General features: G+C 37.0%; 1 protein-coding gene across 15 annotated transcripts in view; it reads left to right on the top strand.

The window, feature by feature from the left end:
- The window catches only part of CADPS2 (calcium dependent secretion activator 2), a 319,788-nt gene that overhangs the window by 210,309 nt on the left and 81,899 nt on the right, over positions 1 to 27,580 (top strand). For all 15 annotated transcript variants that reach the window (XR_012658617.1, XR_012658616.1, XR_012658615.1 and 12 more), the window contains exons 12-15: positions 4,836 to 4,972; positions 8,599 to 8,786; positions 20,408 to 20,509; positions 26,502 to 26,565. Coding sequence is in view for 12 of the 15 variants with exons in the window: in XM_075081181.1 (XP_074937282.1) it covers positions 4,836 to 4,972; positions 8,599 to 8,786; positions 20,408 to 20,509; positions 26,502 to 26,565 (491 nt within the window). In the remaining 3 variants the exon portion in view is untranslated. The remainder of the gene's footprint in view (positions 1 to 4,835; positions 4,973 to 8,598; positions 8,787 to 20,407; positions 20,510 to 26,501; positions 26,566 to 27,580) is intronic.

The following is a 27,580-nucleotide window of genomic DNA, read 5'->3' as shown; positions in this document are numbered from 1 at the left end:
GGAGTAACAGCAGCACGAGAGGGGATTGTCATGTTTTAATGAAACAACACAAAGCCAAACATCATTCTGGACCTACACCACTATGACCTCAGAGATTACCTCTTTTTGAAAATATCTGCAGATGAGAAAGGAGACAGATAGATACTGGATAACCAAGCGAGGTTAGGAATCATTTGATCTGAGATGTATGGTTTTCCTCATCTCTATTTTGGAATGATGTCACTTATCAAAACAGCTCACAAAAGGAAAATATTTTGAGATTTTGGAGAGACTGGTTATAACAGTTGTCTTTAAAATGCTGTTTGGAGCTCATGTATGGAACATCAAATCCTATTTATTAAGTAGCAAGGGAGTAGCAAAAGGAGTCAAATACATAGGACTCTGTGGGGAAACCAGAATATGATTAACATAAGGTACTTCTGTCATAATGCAAACACACAGGAAATACCACTGCTTAACCTTATGGTGGCATTGCTCAGTTTTGGAATAATTGGTAAAGTTCTAGTAAAGCAGTTCTTTTAAAATAGTTCTGAGAAGTTTGTATCTGTATCTTCAGTTAATTACATCTTTTAGAAACAAACAGAAATAAAAGATATTTTTTTCAGTTGACATAGTTTTGTCAGCAGGTTGGCAACTTTATATCCAGCATACACTTTGGCACCCGGAAGAGTGGAGTAACTCCACCCTCCCTGTGTGTTCCCCCGTTCGCCTTCATGTCCCATTCCTGCTTGCCTCGAACTACCTCCATCTCCCTTTTAGAAAGAAAAGGTTAGCAGTGGCCTCCACCACCTTAGGCAGTCAGTAAGTCACCTTTCTGCTCTGTCCCTTGCTACTCAGAAACATGCAAAAACTAACTAGCAACCTCTTCAAATCAGTCCTTCAGCAAAATACTGTTAGTCCATCTGTGTCCATCCTGTCGGTCAGGCCATACGGGCCAGCTGCTTTCTCATATTCTGCCACTTTCTCTCCATCTGTTACTTCATTGTCTGATATTTAAATGATAAGGTTCTGGGGGCATAGATTGTCTCTTTGGCCTGTGTTTCTAAGCATGTAGCACTTTGGAGCCCTGGTCAATGATCAGGAGTCGAAATGTTCCCGATGTAAGCTGTCTCTATCTGTGTGGAGTGGCACTTGAAGAAATGTAATGCATGTCTTGCCAGTGTCTTTTGCAAAAAGCGTGTGCACCTTCGTCTTCATCCAACCCGTTCCAGCCTCTTCTGTATCAGTCATAGTTCTTACCCTACTACTCCTAGTCTCTAAATCTTTTCAATCCCTACAGTACTAGATTTCTTGTCTCTACCTGCTCTTCTTTCCTGCCTGAGTTAGTTCAAATTGCTTCCACAATGGTTAAACTCAAGCAGGGATGTCGCTGAGAGACACAAAAGGGAAGAGGTCACCACTTTACAAGGCCAGTTCCTGTAGTTCACCCTAGCCCAGAGTAAATGCTACAGAAAGCATGTATTTGCTTCTGGGCTGGAAGAGGGTGGAGATGATGCCTAGTGATTTAGTTATCACTGGGAACCACTCGAGCATGTGCCATAAACATGGAATTCTTGGTAGTCTTAATTCACTCAGCTCTACTGAGTCACTGAGGATGTGATGATTTTTGTAGCCCTTGCAGCTGGGCTATAATTGGAAGTTTCTTGCAAAGATGGCAAAAGGCATATTCAGGATGTTATTCTGCCACAATAAATACCTTTGTCTAAAAGAACGCCCAAAGAATTTGCTAAAACTCCTGCTTTTGTAAGTTTTTCCCATGGTTTTAAAATACATATATTTGTCCTACCTTGATCCAACAAAAAAGGATAGTTTTTGGCTAACAGTTTCCAAAAGATTAAATAAATACACAATCTGAAACAGGCAGAGTAACATGGAAATAGCAGCCAAACAGTTTGAGTTAGAGGCAACTTGAAAGCAGGACAAAAAATTGCATTAAGAAGGCAAGAAAATTAATTGTGAAAAAGCAGAAGTATTACTGCTTCAAAGTTCTCCTCAAATATCTTCCCAATATTTCACAAGATTAAGAAAGTGTAGAGAATAAAATGGAATTGAATTTTTTTTCCTAACTGTTTATCACAATAAAGCACCCTCTGTGTCTTTTGCATTTGCATGTAGCTTGAACGGGACATCTAAAGCTGACTTGTGTAGGAATTTGAAAAATACAGTCATTTTAACAATTTGTAAAAGTAGGTTGTTAAATAAATTTTAATTCACAATCATATAACATTTATTAATGCCTCATAATCTTTGATCAAGTCCTTATTTTTTAAATCCATTTGTGTTTCAAAAATATTTACTAGTTATCATGTATGTATATCATAACAGTAAAATAAAATGTAAAGTATTACATGAGATCTATTTTTCTATTGTTTCCTGCTTGCCTACAGCTGGCAAAGGTCAGTTTTTTGACTGGTTTTCTGTTAGAATACATTTGGTAGCAGATCTTCTGTTACTATTTGACAATGTTATTTGTACTGTTTGAGTCACTGTCATCGATCTTCCTGTAGAACTAGATGATCTAGAAACTATGTATATTTTTAAACTATATTTTTGCTTATTTTGCCCAAATTATGTAATAGCAGATTCTGATTTCACAAGCTGCATTGTATTCAATAGGTCACCTTACACACTGTGGTCATCTAGGTGACTCTATCAGAATGTTGAATTTGTTTCCTTTGCAACATCCAGTCTCCTGATTTCAAAATACTTAATTACTTGTCAGTACTTACACAGATTTTCATTTTTAAAAGGAGAATCTTTCATATTTGTGTAGTTAAGCCGAGAAAAAAAAATCAAGCCAGTTAAATTAAGAAAGATTCAGCTGTGTATAATTTGTACCTGAGACCAATGGCAGACAGAAATATTAATCCTTTATCTTTTCTGTAATCTGTTTACTTTAAATAATGACTCAATAAATCATTTATCCTTATAAGAAGGAAAACTTGTAAGAAATGTAGAAACCAGTCACTTATTAAACAGATTGGGCGTGGAGAACTTTTATCTGTGAGTGGATCATTTTGGAAACTACAGATAACTTCATGTTGTAGTTTAGTACTTTCAGTTATGTAGTTGTGTTGATATCAGTTGTTTCTCTTTGAATTCAAGTGTTTAAAAACATTTAAGAGAGAGCATTTCATGTACATATGTCAAAAATATGAACTAAGTTTGCCGTTAATAATAGGCTAGTCTAATGCTCATTGAAATATTGTTAATCTATGTAATCACATATGCCACTGATCCTTAAACCATTAAAAATATATGCCGCTGTTTCTCTGGGATGATGGTCTCATACCTTACACCATTGATGTATTGTCATACTGTTTATTTGCTACATCCACCTTGGTGAAATCTGTCACATGGATGTGACTCTTGCTTTGACAATGCAAAGCCAAGTGATATGAATTAGTTTCTGCATCTTTCCAGGATGTGATGCTGCAGATCCTTCAGCTTGAATTAAATAATTCTCCCATCCACAAATACAGCTGAAAGTTGGACTTGACATGGATCAATATGATCTGGGGCTAAATTTCTAAATGTGACTGATTATGTTAGCATCATGCCCACAGATCAATATTGAGTTTTATTATGAACCTGACTCTATAATTGGGTTTAATCAATAAACTTTTGTCTCCTTTTCTTTAGAAATTTTAGGTTTGTACTATGCAGGTTTTCAAAATTGCATTTAGGATACGCTTAGATCCATACTTTTCTAGTAACGAATATAAAAAGACCTAGGTTTGAATTTAAAGGAACAAAGAGCTAAGACCCTATTGAAAAGAGAAGTCAATTTTTAAGTTGATAGGACTGTTCACCCCAGTACAGTCTATAGAATCCAAGACAGCTAATGTGCTAATACATAACTAGTCCTTTTGGGCACTGTAAGGCTTTTTCTGTCCATAGTTGATAGATAATTCACATTGAGGACTTTGACAAAACATAGCATTAATGAAAGCAATCGCTAGAGCTTCTCTTTTGATAAACCCGCGGGGTTTAAAGGCGTTGAAAGATGCAGTCTGTGAAGAACAATAAATTTGGGCCTTTGATTGAAGTGCCATTTCGGATGGTATGTTTTCTCCATGTATTTACACAAAAATGCTGCTCCCTTTTTCACTACTCTTTGCTGGAAGGTTGAAGGAGCTCTTTGCCATTACTACATTATGGTTTGTCTCATTAAAAGCTGAGTACAAAAAGAAGGCTGGAAATGACCTAGCTCAAGCCAGTGTGTTCATTTCTGCTCCAGTTTGCCATTTGAGAAGTAGGCTTCAAGCCATGATGAATACTTCTATGAGTGGTACTTTGATCTGCAGTAAAGATGCTCTTTCTTATGTGAAGAAATAAATGCATAAACTTTTCTTTTTGCAATGGAGGGAAGGGTATGTATTTGGTTATTTTGCTAAAATTAGAAAGAGCATCACACAAAACCAGGAAATTATAGAACACATTTTTTTCATGCTCATAACATTGTTTTGTAAATTGTACCATTTGAAGAGCTCCACTAGGAAACCATGCTTTAAGAATTATTTTAAAGCGCTATGTTGTATTTTCAGGTAGCCTTTCTAAATTGTTTTATTTAATCTGTCAATGGGTAAAAACTGTTATTTTTTTGCTCCATAGATTGGTATGATAGAAAAGTAATTCAATATTATTTTCAGATTAAAAAAGAATATTCTGTGATGTCACCTGCAAGCATCTACTTATGTAACTTGTTTCTTTAAAATATATTCAAGAAAGTTTATTATATATTGAGACTTATATACCATGTGTGCACTTGTGTTTGTAAATCCGCACACACACTCACGCGTATTGTTCTGCACATTTTTGCTTTGTATGAACAGATACAGACCGTGGTCAGAAACATGGCATGGATGAGTTTATTTCTGCTAATCCCTGCAAATTTGACCATGCTTCCCTCTTTAGACTGCTTCAGAGGCAGACCTTGGATCACAGATTGAATGACTCCTATTCTTGTTTGGTGAGTACTGGCTGGAAGATAGATATAAAGAAGTGAGAAATAGTTGTTACAAAGTAGTCCTTTCTTCCTAGTTCATTCAATAGCTGCGGTTGTAGTAGGAATAAAGGGTCCAATCGATTGGTTTCAAATTTGAAAATTATACACTTGCAAGCTGCTGCTGTGCCACTCGATAGAAAGCAAAGAGACCCAAACTGTCTCTGATTTTATCAGCTGAAATTTATCATGTCCTCTGTGGAGGTTTGAATAAAAACAGAAGGTTTTGATAATGGTAAGAACTCCTGTGGTAGGATTTACTGACACCTGTACAGGCATTTTAAGGTATAAATGCAGTCACCTCGTGTCAGACATTTTCACCTATCTTGTAATTCTTCATTCCACTGTGGTGTGAAGAAGGAAAAACGCCAAAAGAAGGGAAGCAGAACCACAGGCAACATGGATATATGGGCATATATGTATAACCTGAATTGCAAAAACAAAATGGGAGTAACAATTATTAAACAAAAAAAAAGGAAAGTGTGATCTCTGTATCAAAATTAATGTTTTTCACAAAGACAGCTATAAAAGATGAGATATTGGCATAACATGCTTCCATATTTGTAACTGTGGTTTCCCTTTCCTACATACCATTCTATTCTATGCATTGTGAGTCTAAGAGTTGAGGATGGGGCTGCTTCTGGGTTTGTTTTCAGTAGGGAAACCAGCAGCAATCTTGTGGAAGTCCATCAGATTATACACACTTCTTAACTAGGTTTGCGTAGGTCAGACTTCATAAATTCCCAAGACCTTATTTTTCACCTTATAGCATGTCTGAACTAGTGATCTCTCACTAAGGACCTAAAATGCCTCATAGCACATAATTTTTTCACTTTACTATACCAAAAGCAACAGAAAAGTGTAACTTTTTTTTTTTACTTCTTTTTTCCATTGATCTGACTAGTCATGTAATCCAAAGATAATGATGGGTTTTATAGGTTTGTTTGCAAGAGTAAAAAAAGAAAAAAAAATTATTATTTGATGGCAGTTGCTTCCTTTTTAAAATACTACCATATAAGTATGTATAGAAAAAGTTAAAGGACTCATTTGCTGTCTGCGGGTTGCACGCTGAATCAAAGAGGCCCGAAGGTACATCTGTACAAAGTAATTGGCACTCAAAGAGAAAATGGTTAGCTTTCTAACAGTGCATTGGGGTCAAAATCTTTTTTTATAATAATAATATAGTAAGACACTTAATATAACCTTGAAATCAGGAACTTTTAGAAGAGGTTAGGTGAAATACACAGTGCTATAGCAACCATAAAGCAGATGCATTTCTTATTGTTCTTTTTAAAATTCAGCTTTTAATAAGTAGAAAGGGTGCTAATTTTTTTTTTAAATTGCATTTTTAACTATATTTTTAAATTAGAAAAATTGGGAATGTCAAGGTAGCAGTAGGATGCATGAACATATAAGTGTGATTTTTTTTCCTGAACACCTTATTTCCTATCATCTTTAGAAACAATGCATCCCTTTATTTCAATAAATACAGAGTAACGACATGTACAAATTATAAAACTAAAACCAATAATATGTAAGAATTAATATTAAGCAGAGCTCCGTATTAAATTACTATATGACTTCTTTAATTTTACATTCTTCTTGGCATTTGGGAGCTTCTTTTTTTGTGTCTTTTTTGCAATTATACAGTAAAAAATAATCAGTTATCTAATACTCTGTAGCATATAGTTGTTGTGTGTTTGTAGGACTTATGCATGGTATGGGGTTGAACAAGGGCAAGGAAGGCACATATTTATATGAAAATGACTACACTAGAACAGATCTGCTACAGAGACTGATGTTGGAGTAGTGAGTTCTTTAAAATTTTATGTTCTTGTCATAATTGTCTCCTACGATAACGTACAGAAATTGTAATAGTTATTTTTTTGTGTACTGCTAACGATTGCCGTGCAGCATTTTGTCATGTTTTCCATAAAAATGTAGGGAGACCAGGGACAACGACAATGTATTGGCAGAATATCAATCACAATAACCACTCTTTATTATATGTAGGGATAGGATACATATTATTGCAGAAATTCAGTTAAAATCCCTTTTCTTTCTTCTTTCAATGGAATACCATATTTTCTAGCAAACACTGTGTAAAGTACATAAGCCATTGCATCATGACTGCATGTTAGTTTAAAATGCTGAGTACTGTTCTGGGTGCTGTAATAAAGCTAAATATTCTCTAGAAACAGCTGACGATCTTTAAAGGCAGTGGAAACACTGACTTCAAAGAAATGAATCAGGAACAAATGAATTTATGAAATAACTTAGAGGTGTTCTTGTGTGCAAATAATACATTAAATTCAAAAGTTGAGGGAGAATATAAAATTTAAATTCCTGTCTCATGCAAGTCTTGGTAAAGTTAAAACACAGGTGATTTAAACCTGATATGAATTTATTTTTAAGTATTGTTTAATAGTGTTTTGGCTGATATTTTTGATAAAATATTGAGCATCTGAGCTTGCAGAAGCACTCACAAGCAATAGGGAAGTACCAGTCTTCAGCTGCTAAACTGATGTTTTAAATTGATGACTTGCAAAATCATTTTGCTTATCCAAGATATTTGTATATTTGAGTTCAGGTGCTCCTCAATCTCTCTTAATCATTTGGCAGGGATGATGAGAGGGAAATATCACCACAATTAAGAAAAGAACAAATAAAAATGCTTGTTTAGAACAGCTATGCAGTAGCTGTCATTCTCCAAGGTTTATGTTTTTCTCCCTGCTGCTTTTTGGAAGCTCAATGAGCTATCATTTTTCATATTGGGAGGCAAAGCAATCAAGGCTCTTCTGTTTATATTTCTGCATCAAGAATCAATTATATTTTTTTACACTCTGGATTCACTCAAGAACTATTTTTGTGGTGGGAAGGAGTCTCTACTTTGTTCATGTCTGTGTCAGGGTTACACCATTCTGGTCTCATCAAGACTCTGCTCGTGTAAGTCCTCAGTATGCCCCAGAATATCTAGTTATTATTTAAGGTCAAATCATACTCGTCTTATTCAGGTGGCTTTTAACAAACTACTTAGCTGTGTACCTCTTTACTAGTACCAGTTGTTAAAAAGTTGTTAAAAGTGCACGTTACATAAGAAACAGGGTAAATGGTCAAATTGTGGTTCTATCACATTACAGTTCCAGCCACAGGGAAGCGACCATCCAGAAACTGTGTTTTAACTGTCCACATTAATGTCCCTAACCATTACCCAAATGTTCTTTCTCAGCTCACAGTTAATAACTTGAACAAAATAAATTATTTTGAAGTGTTAGTTTATTTTATATAAGGTTTTGATATAATTTAATCTGTACCAGACTTTGCATGTATTAGCATGTGTTTATAAACCGTGTATTTCATAGTAACGGTAAGTCAGAACTGCAAATAGTTTTCTGACATTTCTCCTTTCAGCAAGAGGGCTATTGTTGGATCTAACTTCCAGTGCCATCAGCTTTAGTCAGATATAAAACATTCTAGTATAAAAAGTTTATGTAATGCACATAAAAAGATATATTTCTGTTCTTTGATTTAAAAGCTGTGAGTGGGAAAAGAAATCTCAAAATGTTGTGGGTTTTTTTGCCTTTCTCTTTCAGGGTTGGTTTAGCCCAGGTCAGGTCTTCGTATTAGATGAATACTGTGCTCGCTACGGAGTGAGAGGCTGTCACCGCCATCTTTGCTATCTGAACGAATTGATTGAACATTCAGAAAATGGTTCTGTCATTGATCCAACCTTGCTCCACTACAGTTTTGCATTTTGTGCTTCTCACGTTCATGGTAACAGGTAATTTAATGGTGTATTTTTAAATTCATAGCCTTCGGATGAAGCAAAAGTATTTATAGGCTCTTGCATTTACCAGGTAGGGAAGTTGCACACAACAGAAATCAGTTCATGAAAGTTTCTTCAGGGGTATTGGAAGTTCTATACAGATACTATATATATTTTAAAAATCTCTTTTCAGTTTGTACTGTCTTAATGCAGTGTGTTTTCTTGGGTATTGTATAGACAGGCTGATTCAAGGCAAAAGGATATAATCCTATTAAAAGGTAGTCTTCTGTATTTTGTGTTTGTGTTGTGTTAGTGAATGGTGCTTCCAGTGAACATTTTTAACAAATTTGCAGTCTAAGGGAAACTTTGACTCTTTTTCTACAGTCTGTATCTCGGCAACTAATCATACTTTACTGAGTTGTTCTGGCTGTGCTACCACAAGGAGAAATAACATACTGGGAAAGTGGTGTGACCCCAGCCAGGAAGATCTAGGGCACTTCTGGAATTCTTTCCACTAAAGGGGTAGGCTGCTTCAGGAGCTGTTGGTCTCAGTGATGCTCTTAGTGTGATGTCTTCCTTCCACTTGCAAGTGAAAGACTCAGAAAAAATTAAGTTGTTGCTTTGCTGTGCTAAGCACTTTGTTTAAAAGAAGCTTTTGATTCATCTGTGTCTTATTCCAAATCATGAGGGAACTAGCTCTGCTGTTGAGCAGCAGGTATCAGAGATAGGATCACTGGATAGCTCAGGTTTGAAGGGACTTCAGAAGGTCTCTAGACCAACCTCCTGATCAAAGCAGGGTCAGCTGTGAGGTCAGACCAGGTTGCTCAGGGCTTTATCCAGTCAGGTCTTTACCCAGTTTGAACCAATATTATTTCAACATTGTTACATCTGCTGTCTCTTCTCAACCTCCTAGCAGCAGCTGAGGGGTTGCCATTCAGTCCCCCTACACACCACCTGTTCTCCAGGCTGAACAAGCCCAGCTCCCTCAGCCTTTCCTCAGAGCAAGTGCTCTAGCCTCTGACTTCAATGGTTGCCATCCACTGAACTTGCTCCAGTTTATACATGTCTTCCTTACACTGGTGCAGGGAGTGGGGTAGGACAACATACGTTTATACTGTACTGTGCACACTGGATTTGTAGGCGGCTATAGGAAATATGTTTAAAAAGTTCAAAAATAAAAAAGGAAAACCCAGTAGATCTCCCCCTTTCAACTGATCCAATCCTGCCACCAGGGGAAAACTTACAGTACCAAAAAGCTATTATTGTGACTCTGTCAGCAAACCCCAAAACTGAATCCTGGTAGGGATCAGGGGAGAGAGAGAGGTTTTCTTCCCAAAATTATGCTTATGTTGCCTTGCAACCAGTCAGTCAGAAAGGCCATTTTACTTGTCCTCTAGCCACTGAAGAAGGGGCAATCCTTAAAAAAGATATTGTTTCCTTCATTAGGTCGGACAAAGTCCCATCTGTGAGAACAAGAGCTTAGCATTTGTGACCTGAGTGATTTGGTAGTGGGAGATCAACATTATGTAATCCTTGATAAAAATACCCAAAATTAAAATGTTTTTGAATGTGCCTGAAATACTGTCAAGAATCCTAATGTTCCTACTGGTAAGTTAGGAGATTTTCTGGCTTTTACTTGGTAACCTATTATCTGTAAAAGCATGCTTCTTTTGTCAGTTTGTGAAGAACCTGACACATTCGTGTTTCCTATTGAATCTAATTCTTTGTTATTTCTAGCCTTTTTATTACTGGTTCCAACCTAACAAGACAAATATACAGTGATAATTGCTCAAACTTATTTCAAGAATTCAAAAGAAAGGTAGATACATTTCTTTTTATTTCATAATTTAAGTGAAGGACAACAGTGCGTGCAGTGCATGAAAATATCTTAGGGAGCACATCATTTACACAGTGGTAAGCACTCTGTTTGTGTTCTGTCTATTCCTCCTGTACAGATATTCTCTGAATAGCATTATGAGTGTTTTAGGAATAAAAGAAGTGTTGAACAGAGAGGGTCTGACTAGAACTGAGATATTGTAATAAGGAAGAAAAAAGAAACCTGAAGAAAGAAGAAAAGTAAGTCAAGGACAGAAGCAGACACACTCACTGGGGATGGCAGACACACATATACGCACATAATACATCCACTCATTCATCTGCTGCAGCACTAAGAAATAGTAAAAGGGAAAAAAGAATTTCACAGACAATGCACGACAGGCCAAAGTTCTAGGCTGATCCCTGGCGTAATACATCTTAGTTTTAGAAGTCAGGCTGAGAATTAGAAAGACCACAGAACAAAGACAAAGAGCTCTATACTCTGGGCATTATGTATTCAGTTTATATTTCACCTTTGCTTCACAGAGGGATCTTAGGCCTTCCACTAGCCTGAGAAAGATCATCAAAAATGATCTTGAAGTCAGGTGATGGAGGAGCATGTAGAAATGCAGCTGTATCTGTAGTTCAAATTATCAGTTTCTTTTAGGCATGAATTTTAGAGTAGCAGGCAATCTAGTGACATCAATCAAATGATCAGATAAAGGTGTCACCTTCATTTTTGGTAGTCTGGTGAGGAGAAACTCAAGCACAAATCAGAGTAAATCTACAAAATATACTGGGGCCATACCAGGACATATGCTGAGCACACCAATGGCTACACCTGAAGTAAAACTGGTGAGGAAGCAGTCTCATATGATAGACCTCAACTGTCTGTTAGTCATAGGCACTGGGCATGATTGTGGCATTGCATGATCTGAATACTGCTCCTAGTAAACACTATGAAAAATGCTGAATCAGCTTTGGCTTTTTCCACCCTTCATATGTGTCCAGAAATCTTCCAGCAGATTTTGAACCCTTGGCTATCCCCCATACTCTTTTGCTGCATCCTAGGACTTGAAATATGAACTATCTTCCGTGCTGCAAGCTGTAATGCTCTTGCAGGTTGTAACACAATAGCTGTGGTTTTATTTCAAAACATCTGGAATAAACACATAAAAGTGAATTGTTGTCCTAGAGCTTCAGAGACATTGTGGAGCACAGAGGAGACCTGAAGTGAGCTCTGGTGTAGGCTGTATGCAGCAGACCTTTCTACCTGTTCTCAGGACCAGAGAACAGTCCCCAACTGTTTTCTTTCCTGAGACAAAGATATAGGTAACAACTTCTGACAGAGTTATCAAGCATACTGGTACTTAGTGTGTCTCTTATGCCGAGGTTGCTGGTTTGGGAACAGGAATGTTTCTGCAGGGTCGAGCACAACATGCCGAGTCCTAGACTGAGGAATTCAAGCCTCATTCGTGTCTTTCCTACTGGGAAGAGCATTACAATTGGGCTAACAAACTGTTTGTGTAGAAAGGTATTTCTGCTTTCATGGGTGACATTCTTAAGATGTACTCTTCCTAAATAGCCAAAAAGCAAAATATTTTAGTAAAAGAGTAGCCTTGCTGAGTGTTCAAACAGAAACACATCCTTGTTTCTGAATCAACTGATTCCTTTTCCTCTAGTAAATAAAATCAGCTTCCTTGGCTGTGCTTCTGATGCTATGTAACTTTACAATAACGTCTCCTTTGGCTCCTCTTCACAATGTTTTTCTTCTGAAATTTGCCACTATATGGTACCATCAAAGTTATTAGCTCACAAGTGAACTTTTCGCGCTGCAGTTATGCATACGCTTCTGTATCTCTGGTGAAAGTGAAATGTGCGGAACAAGGAACTATAGGATATTCCTGAATGCTGACATTTCAGTCTAAACAGTCCAGGTAGGAGCTATTGTTTTCTTCCCCATCACGTTCACTTTTGTCTACTTTTCATGCTGTGACTTCTATTCAGTCCCTCTTGTCTGAAATGGATGCTGGTGGGTATCACATGAAGTGCAAAGTGACTTCTTTCCACCTGCTGAGTTACAGACTGAATTGAAAAATTCAAAATTCAAGCATATTCCCAGGTTATACCTTTTTCTATTCAGAAAGAAAGCTGATTTATTGGAAGTTCATATATGAGAAGTGAAGGTGAAAGTAATGCTACAAAAAGCAGTTTATAACCGAAAATAAATGGTTTCTTTCTGCCTTAATTTTGAAATCTTCAGCGTATGTGTGTTTGTGTAGACAAACAGTCATATTGAGTCAGGGTTCTTCTAAGCCAGCATTGACTTGTTTAGAGTAAGAGAAGGGCAAGCATATGCAGTATTTCCTCTTAGGGTTCTTTCAGCTTCCAACTCTTGCAGCTCAGAATATACCTGTTCAGAAACACGGAGGGAGTCTCTGTTTCAGGTACTTGTCCATTGTGCCCCTGAACCTGCATAAGCCCTTTGCACCCTCAGCACCTTTGGCAGCAAGTTCCACAACTCAGCCTCCTTTTGCTTGAAGAACTCTTGCTTTGAACTTGACTCCTACATATCTTGTTTCATTCTTTGTTGCTATTGGAAGAGATGAGAGTCAAAAAAGAAAAAACCTTCTCTGTTGTCTCTTTGCTCCTTAAGATTCAAGAAGTATGAGTGAACCATGCATTGATTACACTCTATGGATGTTTTCTGCTAATTCCTTATCCTTTTCTAGTAATTCCCAATGTTGATTTGCATCTTTGCTACTGAACAGGGACAGAGGGACACTTTCATGGAATTATCCATCATAACATCAAGTTCCCTGTCCTGAATAGCAACTGATTTTTCCTGATATTTATCTACTTTAATAATTATTTGCTGTTTTATTGCTACTTGATTTCATAAGGTCCTTCTGGAATTCCCCACTATGCCACATAACTATCATTACAATTACATTTACTAACATCTCAGTTCTTAGCTGTTTGCTGGGTCATTTATGAATACTGTGAAAAAAAAGGGTCTCAGCGTAGATCCCTGCAGAACTCTACTGATAACTTACCTACTCTGTCTTTTCTGCCTTACAGCTTCAAAGCCATACAGACTCTTCACAATAGATAATATTTACCCAATTTTCTTTAATTTTATCCTTAAATATCCTTATGTAATCTTTCCTTTTAATTTTCTGGGATGTGTGTAAAGCTTACTGGCCTGTAGTTCCCCCTACCTCCCCTGGAAACCTCTTCTGGTTTTAAATTGGTCTCACATTCCTCGGGAGGAAGACTTCTTAGTAAGCATTTTCACACAACCCTAGTTAATTCAGTTCTGGCCCTGGCAACTTACTAATGTTCATTTTCTAATTTGTTCCATTAGCTTTTTCTCAGTTGCTTTTATTTTGAACAGATTCTATGCTGAAAATAGATTTTTTTTTTCCTGTGAACAAAGAAGAGTTCCAGCACAGGAATCTTCTTAATTTCCTTCATAATAAACTCCAGTGGATCTTTGCAATAGCCTTGCCCCTCTGAAAGTTCCTTTTAGATCCTTGCCATCATTTGGCACTGTAGACTCTCTGGTAGGCTTCTTGTTCCTATTATGCTTGGAGAAAATATCTTAAAGTGGGGTAAATGAACACATAAGAGAAGTGAAACTATGAAAACTTCGGAGAGTGCTATGCATTCATATATTTCTTTTCACTTTTCAATGTTTTGTGTTAAGAACCATTTATTACAATTTTACATTTTGTGTCAAGTGGTAAAAAGATGTCCAGAGAAATTATCCCTTTCAAATCTGAGATAAGGAACTTTCTAAAAATAAGGAAAATAATATCATTACATTACTCTGTCTTCCAATCATTTTTTGTGGAGCTTCTGAATAGATATGTCCTTCTCTTCCGACAAAATTAAGTCTAGAGTTAAAGTAAGGGTGTCTGTATCTTGCTGGTTTCTCCTTCATTTTATGTCTTTCATAAACAATATCTAATAAGATTTAATCTAAAATTCCAGAACTTAAGTCAGTAGTTTCACCATTTATCTGCATATGGTTACATTTTGACATAAAAGGCTTTGTCCAGTTGATCTCTTCACAGAAGTTTTTATGTTTTTATAATTTTGTATGTAAAAATATTTGAACATCATGTAGGCTTCTTATTAGATGGTTTTCCCAAGAAACCATTGTTAGCAGGATTTTGTGGAACCTTTCTGTTTTAAGCAGTTGAAAATGCTTCCTCTTTCTCCTGTGCTTCTTACTCTCAGCCCCACATGTTCTATGTTGTAATGATAGGTGAAATGTCTGCTTTCATTGGTTTTTGTTGGCAGTTGAGCCTTTTGCTTTAATCTTAAATCTGTTCCAAGGCTGTCCAACAGCTGGAGGAAGGAGCCTGAGATCCCTTACAGTGTAGGATCTCTACGGAAGTGTGTTACATCAGAAATTATATTCCAGGAGACTTAACAGGAGTCTTTTGGTTCTGCAACTTGTCTTATTTTTCTATCAGTCCTCTATAATGGAAATGGTGAGAGTGGATTTCTCATATTTGAAAGCGTGTTTTTATTCAGAAGTGATTTATTATCAGTCACTCTTTCCCCAGAATAATGGAATGAGAAAATACACCCTTTAGTATTGATATGCTATGTGAGTTTGTGCTTCTAGAGGAGAAGCAGTGTCCTCTGGAAACTGGAAAAATTAGTTGATCCTTGGACATTTATATCCGTTTTATTCAAGTGAATGTAAACTTCCCCTTTTCTAAGACTCACTGGGCAATGCTGAGAATAGAACTTTTTCACTAGCTCTCTCAGTTTTATGTACTGCCCTGTGCCAAGTGTCTTGCAACATCCAGTTCATTCTTCACTTTTGGAAGCTGATCATCTCCAAGGTATATCGAGCACAGAGGAAGGTAAACCTTCTTCAACTTAATCTGTATTCTCCTTTTAAGTGGTTCACTTATGAGCATCATACCCCCAAGCCTCTGATGCGAGGCCTCTCTAAATAGTTGTTTTGGTTTTTTTTAATTATTGTTGTTCGATTAGTGACAGAGCTATATATTACTGTTGTAAAAGGCCACAAGAAAGTTATCAGTAGAGTTCTCCTGAGTTCAAAGCTAGATGCGAAGTTCTTCACCCAGTTGCAGGTACCACGTGAAGCCTTGTTGACCTCACCTTTGGTTTAAGGAATAATGCTGTCCTGTGTTGGAAAGTGCTAATAACTATAATAATATTATAAAATGTGTCCTCATTACAATATTAAGAGGCACATTTTTCAGCATATCAAAACAAATCTCCTTCTGAAAAGCCTCAGAGAAATTGTCAATAGAAAATCAATCACAATTCACACATTATTAAGAAATATCAGAACAAAGTTCTGCATATTTAAGGTGGAAGATGGCATCTTATGCAATGAAGGAACAGCTAATGCTGTTACATACTCTCACCTTCCCTAAACGTTATATGCTGTTTTGTCATTAATTTCAACTGATTAATGCCTACACATACCCTTATACTTTGGGTAAAATGATATTATATTAGCACATGCTTAGCATTTCAGTAGAAGGGCATTAATGAATCCCACCTAAAATATAGCTGCATATAAGATCATTAAAATTAACCTGATTTATCATCTTAATCTGTTTTAGTGGCCTTCAGAATTGGTCTTTTTCGTTCGCTTGTGAAAAAAAGGGTATGACCTGTAAGCAGATGTAGGATCAGCCTGAGAAATGCATACAGCAGAAGGCTCTATTGTGCCTTTTTTTTTTTTTTTTGTCAGAACGCTGCAAGAATAGTTAATATAAACAACAAAATGCTTGGTCTTCAAGTGCCTGCTGGTTAAACCTATGTTTAAATGCCACGTGATAATTTGCTCTCTTCATTTTCTATTAATAAAAAGACGTCTGCTCTGCCTGCTTCTAAGCTGATAGAGTAAATCTTTTTTTTTTTTCTTAGACTTGTCTAACATAAACCATAGACTGCAAAAGCCTTAATTAATACAAATGTGTTTTAAAGGAAAATTTGGGTAATAAAGTCCTTGGATATTGAAGCCTATAAATAGATAATATAATCTCTACATCAAAATTCTAAGCAATTTAATCTTCTGTTTACTAAGAAACAAGAAGTCAAGCTTTAATCTTGCTAATTTGAAAATTTTCACTGGTCTTTCATTTTATTTTGCATCCTGCTGAGTTTAGAAACAAGTGCTCTTAGAAAGCACTGAAGTCTTCTAAAACAATTTGTTTCTAGCAGCCAAGATGACATTTAAGTTTCACTTTCGTTTTTCCTGCGCCCTTGAAATGTAGATTATATAAATGTCTTGAAGTAAGACCTTAGCTGAAATATTTTTCTTGTATTTTGTTTTTAATCATGATTTCTCATCTTTCACTGGCAGATTCTTTTGGTCAGCCTTACTGTTCCCATCTATGTACGTGTGTGTGTACTTGTTAGGATATCAGTCTGTGCATTCCTCTTCTCATACTCTTTTTTTTCATGACAGGTCAAAGTGATGGTCTATGTTTTTAACAAGGAAAGCTTACTGAAAAGACTTCAAGCATTTAAACATTTCTAAAATATACAAATATGCAGAAAGCACCAGTATCAATGATGTTCCAGAGGAAAAAGAAGTCAGTCATGTTCAGTTAGTATTTCGCAAGGCTGTCTCAACAAAACAGTCTTGCTTAAGGTAACAATTCACTCCCCGAGAGGCCACTAGGAGAAGCTGTTTCCAAAGTTGAGGGCTGGAAACAATCTACAGTCAACGCAGAGTCCATCATATCTAATTCCCATTGGAACTGGAATGCCAATTTTATCTCATGTGCCATAGCTATTCACAACAATCTTAATCCTACAAGGCATCAAGTGACGTCTGCAAATTATTACAGGTTTTAAAACCTCTAGACATCAAAATATTTCTAGATGGTACTCCCAAGCCTTGAAGGATTATATCAAGTGACAAAAAACAATCAATTCCCAGAGGAAAACCTAAATACACCACCTAATCAATCAGCTTCCCTAAAGTAACTGCCATCAGGACAGCAATCTTGCAAGACTGCCACAGTAAAAGTTTCTTCAAAAATTGTGGTCAACCTCTGGTTTTGGTGTCATTATTTAAGTGTCTTATAGTTGAACAGCTACTTCCTACGTGAATTTAGTAGCTCTAGTTCATGAGGTATTTATTTCAAATCTCTTTTGATATTTAAGTCTAAGTGAATTAAGCAGTTTGAGAGGTGACCAGAGACAACATTACCTCTGTGCCAGTTAGACTGTGATCTAAGCAGACAAGACAGGCCAATCCAAATCCAATTGACAGAGTTCTCAAAAAAAATGGAACACTTCATAGGTGGGAAGAGAAGGCTACCCAGGTTTTGAGTGTTCACTGTTTCACCTCGTTCTTTAATCCCAAAAGCAGTTGCGAAGAATAAGGAGGATAAGAACGTGGAGGAAAGGAAAATTCACTCTCCCTTTACCTTCTTGAGAGGATAATGTTAAAATGAAAACTTTTCTTAAGACACTCCATCACTTTTTTTGGCCAAGTCCTTGAAAGAGAGGTCTCAGGCTGCAATAAGAAAGATGAATACTGGTTTTGATTTGAAAGAATCAAGCCAAATCATTCTCCATAACATTTGGGAGAGCAGGAAAGGCACATTTGTTGTTTTTAGTTGCAAAGTAGTTCTTGCATAGTCTATGGATGACTTAAACCTTTGAAAACCAAATGACTGTTTGGGTCCGATTTTCTTGTCAGGCACAGTAATTTGTAAATTAAAATAACCAGCTCAAAACAGTGCTTTTTTATTTTATTCTGTCTTTAAAGCAATTAAAGAAAAAGATCTGGAAGACAAAATTAGTTGGGATTTTGAAATATTTATCTATTTTTCCTATCTCAGCTCATCTCAGAGTGAGATTCTTTTTTCTGTGGGTTCTTTTTTCTCAGTATTAGATAGACATTCCAAGACTAGCAAAAAATTATCACCAGCACAATATGTGTCTCAGAACTGTGTTGTGAAAATGCATTTTTATATTCTGCTTCTTGCAATAAGGCTAACAGGAAGAAACAAAATCATCATTCAGAGTTAGTGCTGTTTTCTAAAAGCATGTTTTCAAGAGGCAAGCTTTTCAGTGCTATAGATAGTATATTTTCTAACACCTTTTTGTGTACTCTTTTTCTTCCGGGACATTTGCTTCTATCCAAACATCTGCTGAAAATATATTTAACAGCTCTGAAAATTTTAGGTGTTGTCAGTGAGTTTCTTTATGACAACAAACTCAGTGAAGTGACAGGTCCCCGGTACATAGTGATCCTAGCCTTAGTGCAGGTTGACAGATATGACATCCTACTGGCTCACCTTTTTCACTTACTGTTTTCTGGACCCCTAGGTCTTTGCTGTCATATATGAGACATGCCTCAGTGAGGTTTAATATGACAGAACTATTTGCTTTATCACTCCAGCGCACGATCTCTCCTGACAATGAAATCAGACAGTGCAATTTACTTAAATTTGAACCCGTTCCATCTGTCAGAAGGCTGAGCTAAAGTATCCTGGCATCCATCAAAAGGGAGAAGATAAGTTATTTGCTCTTTCACATCAAATTTATACAATAGTATATTGATGTGTCTGGTTACTCATATCTCCACCATATCTGATTTTTATTGTTGTCTTCACAATAATTCAAGGAGGTCAGGCACTCTTTCCACCTTGACTTGACAGATCACAAATATAAGTGATTTAAGGGGTGAGAGAATTGTTTATGTCGTAACCAGGTAGCAACTTATCCCTCCTAGATTTAAGTATAGTGGAGAAAGTTAAAGAAAGAATTTATCAAAGTGATGTTGTCTTTCTTGTCATTGTAGTACAATTTGCTCAGTTCTAGAAACATTGAGATGCAGTTTTGGAGACTCTGGAGGAGGTACAGGTTGGATCCACACTTAGTGCCAAGGTAGTAATCTCAGGTGGGAGGTAGTAGCTGTTTTGTTACCCTGGAGCTGGAAGATAAAAGGGTAACAGGAAGTTTTCAGATACTTCTCTTTAAAGTATGCTGTATGTGGGGGAGTTGTGACTGCATGGCAAAAACACCATTTGGGAAATGTGTATTTAAATTTCTTTAACTTTGTCATTATTTTAATATAATTACATTAATAATACTTTTGGGCTAAGACTCTAAGTGTGTGCTTCATGTACTTAATATGAGCCTTATTAATAATTATTGGGACTTAAAGTTGATGTTTAAAAAAATGCCAGTGGTTTTGGTTTTTAAAGACTATTTATTGCATCCTTTATGCTATCTTTATATGGAAGTCTTGTTTACATGCTGCTATTTGTCAATATGGCGTGGGGGATCAAAAATCTATGCTAACTCTAAGCAGGGGGCATTCCTAGATGTTGCAGCTCTGGCTTTTCCCACTGCAGTTTGGCTCCCACCTTTATTTTAAAATCAGTTTATCCATATTGTGCCTCTGAGAAAATATCTGGAAGACTCAAGGAGTTGAAATTCAACAAAATCCAACTAGGTCCCTCTATTGTGCCAATAGTACTAATTTCCTTAAGAAAGGTTACTTTATATCTTTGGGAATGATTTGGGAGAAATATCTGCTGCCTTGTGTTCATATTGGGATCACGTAGAAACTTAGGACTTGAATTTAAAAGTTCAGCTCAAAAGTGAAATTGTTTTTCTAGTTGTAGCCTGTTCTTTAACTGTATTCACAAGTTACTGTCTGTCCTTCCAGGTGATGGGAAAGGGGGAAGGAGACTTAGCATGCATATTAACCGAACGCTTTAAAAAATAAAGATCACTGTTCAAAGAGGAATCAGTGTGAAGAGGTATCAACAATTATTAAATATTTAATATTACAGGCCAGACGGAATTGGGACAGTATCTGTTGAAGAGAAAGAAAGGTTTGAGGAAATTAAGGACAGACTTTCCTCCCTTTTAGAAAACCAAATAAGCCATTTCAGGTGAGTGCATAATTTATTCAATGAATACTAAGTTTTTTCTGGAAGAGTTTTCTCATGCTATTCAATTTTGGTCTTGAACAGGTGGAGTGAAAACAAAATAGTCTACCTGCAAAAATTTTTGAATATATTAAATATGAAATAATTTATTTACACAAGTGATTGTGCTTAAAATTTATTTGTGTATCATGTGAGTTATATTTTTTTGTGGCAGAAAAGACTGTGCAAGAATGTAGGCCTGATTTTTGTTGATCCTTTTAAACTTTAAGCTTTCTATAGCTCTGATTAAGAAAATTGTCTAAATGAAAATAACTGAGCGATGACAATTTCTGGATTAATGCTGATCAGAAAAATCATGTGAGACAAAATCATGTGAATCAAAACATCTTTGATAGATGGCAGCTAAACCTTTTCTAGATATCTAATGTCATTTTCTTGGTCTCATGATATGCTTATCTTCCCTAAATCAGCTAAGGTCCATCATCCTCAATAAAGAGTTTCTCGTATGTAAGGACTGTCAATACCAGTAGATGTTGTTTAGGGAAGGAGTACAAGGAACAGAGCAAACTTGGGGTGATATTTCCTTCTACTTTATAGCAATTAGTGGTTTATGAGGATTACCATAACAATGGCATGTAAACCACCAAATACGTTAGTTCAGCACACTAAACCAACCATTCTGCCATCATTCTGTCAATCTAATCCTTTTTTAGAACATATTTATAGAAATTTTTTGTCTCTGTGTCACCTTATGACAACCAGTTCCACGGTTTAAATAGTGCTGTGTGAAACAGCTTTGTTTTGTTTGGCAAGGTTGGCTGTAGGTTGGTTGGATGCCCCTTTGGTTTGATGAGGTAAGTGTCTAGTATTCACTGATATCTGTCATGTTCATAACTAGGTTTTGGGGGATTTTTTGAGCATGGAGGACATAGCAGTCTTCACTTGGGACTTCATCTCTGTATTAAACTAAGGAGATCTAGGATTCTCCTTGGAGGGTATTCCTTTTTGGGAAAAATGATGCTCCCTTCCTTTATATCCTCGAAAGATTCCTCCCTGACACATTTCCTATTTCCTGTCTTCCATGGGATTAAATAGCTCTTGCCAGAGAAGTGATACAGAGCACCATAGGACAGAGTGCTTCCTACCCAGGTCTTTGAAAGGCAGGAGGAGAGTACTGACAAAGAACATCATCTGCAGGGGGAAGGAAAACTTATTTCTGTGACAATCTTCTCATGCTTGCTACAAAAAAAAAATGAAGGAGTATTAGACCTGGGAGAAGACCTCTGGCCTGTGACTGGCATTCTTATGACCATACGCTGTCAAGTTTATGGTGGAAGCACAATTGCTGTAATTTCCAATCAATATAAGTACTTTCACTCATATACAATGATAAGGTCAGTGAGAGTAGCTGTGGCCCAAAAAATATTAAAGCAGCAGAAGCCTTCTGAATACGTACAGAGAGAGGAAGGAGATGGGGGAACAAGAAGAAAGGCTAGGCATCTTCGGAATAATTCTGTGAACCTTCAGGCCTTCATGTGCATGAGACTAATTAAAAAATATGTAATAGTGTCTAAATATTTATTTGGGTTGGAACAAATAATGATAAAACCCATCATGCCTACTTACCTACACACTAAAGTACATTGATGAGCTTGGGCTATATCAGTGACCATAGGATCTTCCTGCCACAGTCTTAGTGGGTTTTGAAGGAATTCGAACAATGTTAGAAACTCCTCCTTGAGAGAAATTAAATGTGTCATTCAAAGATGAGTGCCTTCATTCTTCAGAGGACTCTAAGGTTTGCCTTAAAATCCTGTTTAATCAAGATAGATAAACAGTGCTTACCAGGTGAAGAGCGATTATATCTTTCTCTGAGCAAATGTTAGAAATAAAAAAAAAAGTGGGTGAAATGTCTGGATTTAAATGAGGGTACTGGCATAGTACTAGTAGAAGGAAGAATCAGTAGAGCCCTGGAATCTGGATTTATAAAGCATATAGAGTCACAATATAGGACATCCTGATAAAGAATTGGCATTAGACTTTAAAAGAAAACCTAGACTCAGATGACGTAAAAAGATCACCTGTATCATTAATTAACACTGAATAATCTTGGCTGCGGGACAGGTTTCTTAAGAAAGCATAGTATTAAAACCACTCCATATTTCAATACATCAAAATTGCTGTAATAACTGTGAAATGCTGACATTTTGAAAAATGTATTCAGCAGTAAAGACTGATGCAAAGCATGGACTGAGTTTCTCTGCTTTGGCCTTACTGTCCCTGCGTGTCCTGTATTCCTTGTCACTGGGCAGTCCCACCATCTCCCAAGCTGGCTTCCTGCTTCCACAGTTCTTTCTACTGTCAGTTTGAGCATCCATGCTGTTTACATGTGCCCTAGAATATTTTAGGGGAATTCATGTCCTCCTCATTCAGTTAGGTTTTACAGTTTTTAAATGCCAGATGCTCTACAATAACCTCTGATTTTCTCAGGGAATCACATAGAGGGCTTTTGTTTGGTTTTTTGACCATGTTTGTTTTTTAATTATGGCATGCATTTGACTTGGGCTTCTACTTTTTGAATTTTCCCTCAGGTTGTTTGTAGGTTTCTTGCTTTTTTGATTACTCCTTTAAGGTTTTGGCTTTTGTTTTTCAAGTTCGTTGTTTTTTCATAGTTCCCATTCTTGAAATTTAATATACATGTACCAAATGTACATGTACTGAATTTTTTGTCTTATTCTCTTTTGCTACATTATTAAATTTTATTTTTTTATGATCACTACTACAGAGCACCTCTCCTGCTCTGCACTTCTCAAACTATGAGACCAAATCCAGAATAGCATCTTGTGTGTTGTAAATCCAAGGAAGCAATTCAAAACTGTGTCCCAAAATATTGTCGTTGTATCTCATCGTAATGAGACATTGATCAAGTGTACGTGTGTATAGTTGAAATCTCTTACTGTTACTATTTGTCATCAATTTGCATCTCTTCTAATCTCACTTAACATTTCCTAATCACTCTCATCATCCTAATTAGAGGATCAGTGGTACAGACTTTTGAGGATCACCAGCATTTTTTTTTCTGTAATATGTCGGAACTTTTTTAAGCTCTGCCCTTGTTCCATCGCTTAGCTTTGCATGAACTGGTCAGCTGTCATTGTGGACACCTGAACTGAAGAGTGTATTTCTCTTCCTGCCTTTTCAGAGATGCACTGAACATTTGCTGTGTCACCTAAGTCACTAGGTCACACCCATCTGAAAAAGATGCTCTCCCATGCCTGTCACCTAACCTGCAGCTTTCAGACTTAATACTCCCCTATGGCCTTTTCAATTTTAATTTTCATTCCTATCAAACCGGCTCCATTATGATTAAGATGCAGTCTGCCCATCCCATGCTGGTGGCTCTCATCTAAAGTATTTCCCAGTTCTTAAGGTACTTAAACGTTTCCTCTTTGTCATCTTACCTACCCACTGAGACTCCAGGTCTCTGCCTGCCTCTGGGGCATCAAACATAGAAGAGACAGTATTTCAGAGAAAGCTGCCATGAGGGTCTGGGACTTAACTTCTTGCCTGCATGCGTGAATTTTATCTCTGGAATGTTGCTCCTACACTTCCATCTGTTTCTGGTACTAATGTAGACCATAAGTACTGCTCCTTCTCTATTCTCGCCTGGGTCACTTATAAAAACATCTCCTGAGGTCCACTACCTTTGTACTCAGCAACTAACTTACTGCTCGGTCCTATTGGATGTCACAGACCCAATTGTTCATGTGTCTAATAATTGAATTGACCACTGTTGCCATCTATGTTTCTCTATCCTTAAAGATCCCCCAGCTGTGGGAGCACCCTTGCCACAGCTGGACAATATGAAATCAGCTGCCATAGGGGTTTTATCCATGAGACTGACTTTCTCCTTGCCAGCAAGATGCTGTTTCCCTGCCTCCTCAGCACAGGAACTTACCACACAGAGGCAGGAGTGCTGAGTGTTCCTTTAGGCCTCTACTGTGAACATTTCCTTTTCTTTAAGGTACTTATCTCAAAACAACTCTCTCTGTCGGAAGCTCCTTGCACCAATTGCACACATAAACTTGCTGCCCATGTTGCACTCATACATATTGTCTCTGCAATATACTAAGTAACCCCTATTCTACTGTGGGACTTCCGTCTGCATCAAGAACTTAAGCTGTTTGGGTTTTGGAAGCTTGTTATATTATTTACGTTGCAGAATATACCTGGAAGGAAGTGTTTTATTTGAAATATTAAGTATAATCAATAAATGAGTGACATTTATTAAAAAACTACCATTAGAGGTTGATAGGAATAAACAGTGAGAAAGACAAGTCAAGTATTGTGGAAATAGACTGAAAAGGGCAGAGACAAAACACCTAAAGAAGTGTTCTGTTTTAAAGGTCATTAAATCTGCTTTGCTAATTTGTTAACTTGTCCCCAAATATTGTTAGCACTACAGTAAGAAAGAAACAGAATGAGACAAAGCAAATACTGGAATTCTCGCTGCAGCAAATCCTTTTTTGACCTCATTTACAGGACTCTATTTTGGCTGACCGAAACATACATATAAAATTCACTGGTCTGAATCCTTTTATCATTAGACAAGATTTTACTATTGGAAAACATTAGAATATGAGGCTACCATTCTCAGTGAGTAATAATAAGGAAAACATAATCCCAGCAAAGTAAAAAATCCTTTTTCCAATTGGGGATATCTCAGCAAGATTTTATAGACAGGATTAAGAGAGGTTATAGTTGCCTGACCATTGTAGTCTCATTAAGCTGATATATTGGATCATTCAGTAGACAAAAATGAAAATCAAAGCTATGAATGGGATCACTTTTTAATTTACATAATTTTAGAAGTATTGAGGCAGAAGTGGGTATGGTTTAAGTTGTAGTCCCAGTCAGCAGCCAAGCACCACCCAGCCGCTATCTCACTCCCCACTGATGGGATGGGGGAGAGAATCAGAAGAGTAACAGTGAGAAAACTCATGGGTTAAGATAAAGACAGTTTAACCGGTAAAGCAAAGCTGCACACACAAGCAAAGCAAAACATGAAATTCATTCACTCATTCCTTGCTTCCCATGGGCAGGCAGCTGTTCAGCCGACTCCAGGAAAACAGGGCTCCATCATGCATAACAGTTACTTGGGAAGACAAACGCCATCACTCCAAACGTCCCCCCCTTCCGTCTTCTTCCCCCAGCTTTATATACTGAGCATGATGCCATATGGTGTGGGATATCCCTTTGGTCAGTTGGGGTCAGCTGTCCTGGCTGTGTCGCCTCCCAGCTTCTTGTGCCCCCGGCAGAGCATGGGGAGCTGAAAAAGCCCTTGACTAGTGTGAGCACTACTTAGCAACAACTAAAACATCTCTGCATTATCACCACTGTTTCCAGCACAAATCCAAAACACAGCCCCATACTAGCAGCTGTGAAGAACGTTAACTCTATCCCAGCCAAAACCAGGACATTTTTCCAAGCTATTTGTAATATAATTGGTAAAATCATGGAATATCTGCAGGCATTTTTATTCCCATATATCTCTAGAAACATAAATATCTGGCATTTTATCCTTATCTTAGTCCAATACTAAAACAAGATATAATATACCAAGTGCTACTTCACAGATCCAGTAGCTGTCATGGCTACATGAGAAATAGTACTTCTTTCCAGGAAGATGCAGTTACGCTCATCAGACACCATTAAATATCCTTCATAGCTGAGAAAGTGGAAGTGATGCTTTTTGCTTTTTGTACTTTTTCTGTATTTAGGCCTGAGCTGCTGTTGGGCTGATACTGCTGTACTATGTATATGCTCCATGGTAGACTACTGAAGAGTCCTTCTGCTTTCATTGGTACTTCATGGATAATTTAATGGAAGTTGTGTACATTTATGTTTCAAATTCTTAACTAGGGCATTATAATACTGATGATTTTCTCTTCCTCTTTCTTCTTTTTGGTTTGGGTTTTTTTTTGTACTTTTTAAGGTACTGCTTCCCTTTTGGACGTCCTGAAGGAGCTTTAAAAGCCACACTTTCATTACTTGAAAGGGTAAGTTTAGGAACATATTTTAAATTCTGCCTGAGTACTAAGCCTGCATTTTTCCTTTGCATTCAGGCTACTGAAAGCAGATTCATGTCTTCTCAGGTATTTTACTACTGGTTTTAATAGTTCACTAGAAGGTTTTTTACTCAATGTCTTCCACACAGGCAAACAGCTGTTTTCTGTAGGACTTACTTATTGGACTTTCTTTTCAAGCTACTGTAGTGACTCTCTGTTTCTTTATAATTTAATGATTGCCCAGTATTACCTCTAAAGCAGTACAAGTCTACTCTACACCCCCACTTTACTGCTTTCTACAGCTTCTATGCAACAGATGTTGTCTATACTAAAATGTAACATTAAAAAGCTTCTATATAATCCAAATAACCTTCCATAAATGCATAATCAGAATCAATTTCAGAAGAAAAAGCTATATGCAGCAAAACTGGCATGAGCAACTATAAATGTTAACTCCTGCCTGGCAAATCTTCTGTTATTGACTGGAAGGGAGAAGACCTCGTTAATGGTAAAAGCATCTCAGTCATCTCTAAGGAAAGAGAACTTTAAATTCCAACAGAGATTCCAGAGGAATTGTATCAGCAGGAGCCCAATGAAGGTATGAATTAAAAAGAAGCTTATATCCCAGTCTGTGTAGCTTTGCCAAAATCTGAGAGGTCTGGTCCCAGGGAATGTCTGTTGTTCTGCACTGCAGAACACTCCATGGATAGAGATTAGGTCTTAGAAAACCTCTGCCATGTTCAAAACCACATAGAGAGTCTGGGTATATATGTTTTCTTTCACTCACAATCTCAATGATTGTAGTGCTGTGTAGATTCCTTTGTGTTATATGAAACAGCTATTTCCTCTTACTGTTTCTGCTATTACAAGTGGTAATGGTACCCTGTCTGGTGCTCAAGCGACACCGTTGTCCGTCTTGACTGGGAATAAATATGCATGCCTATACTTGTGGATGCAGAATGGGTTAGAAACATTTTATTTTACCTGTCTTCAAAAATTTTGAAAA

The sequence above is a fragment of the Phalacrocorax aristotelis genome, chromosome 1 (genome assembly GCF_949628215.1).
Source record: "Phalacrocorax aristotelis chromosome 1, bGulAri2.1, whole genome shotgun sequence".
NCBI lineage: Eukaryota > Metazoa > Chordata > Aves > Suliformes > Phalacrocoracidae > Phalacrocorax > Phalacrocorax aristotelis.
Note: the sequence above shows the minus strand (reverse complement) of the source record. Positions and strands in the feature narration are given on the sequence as shown.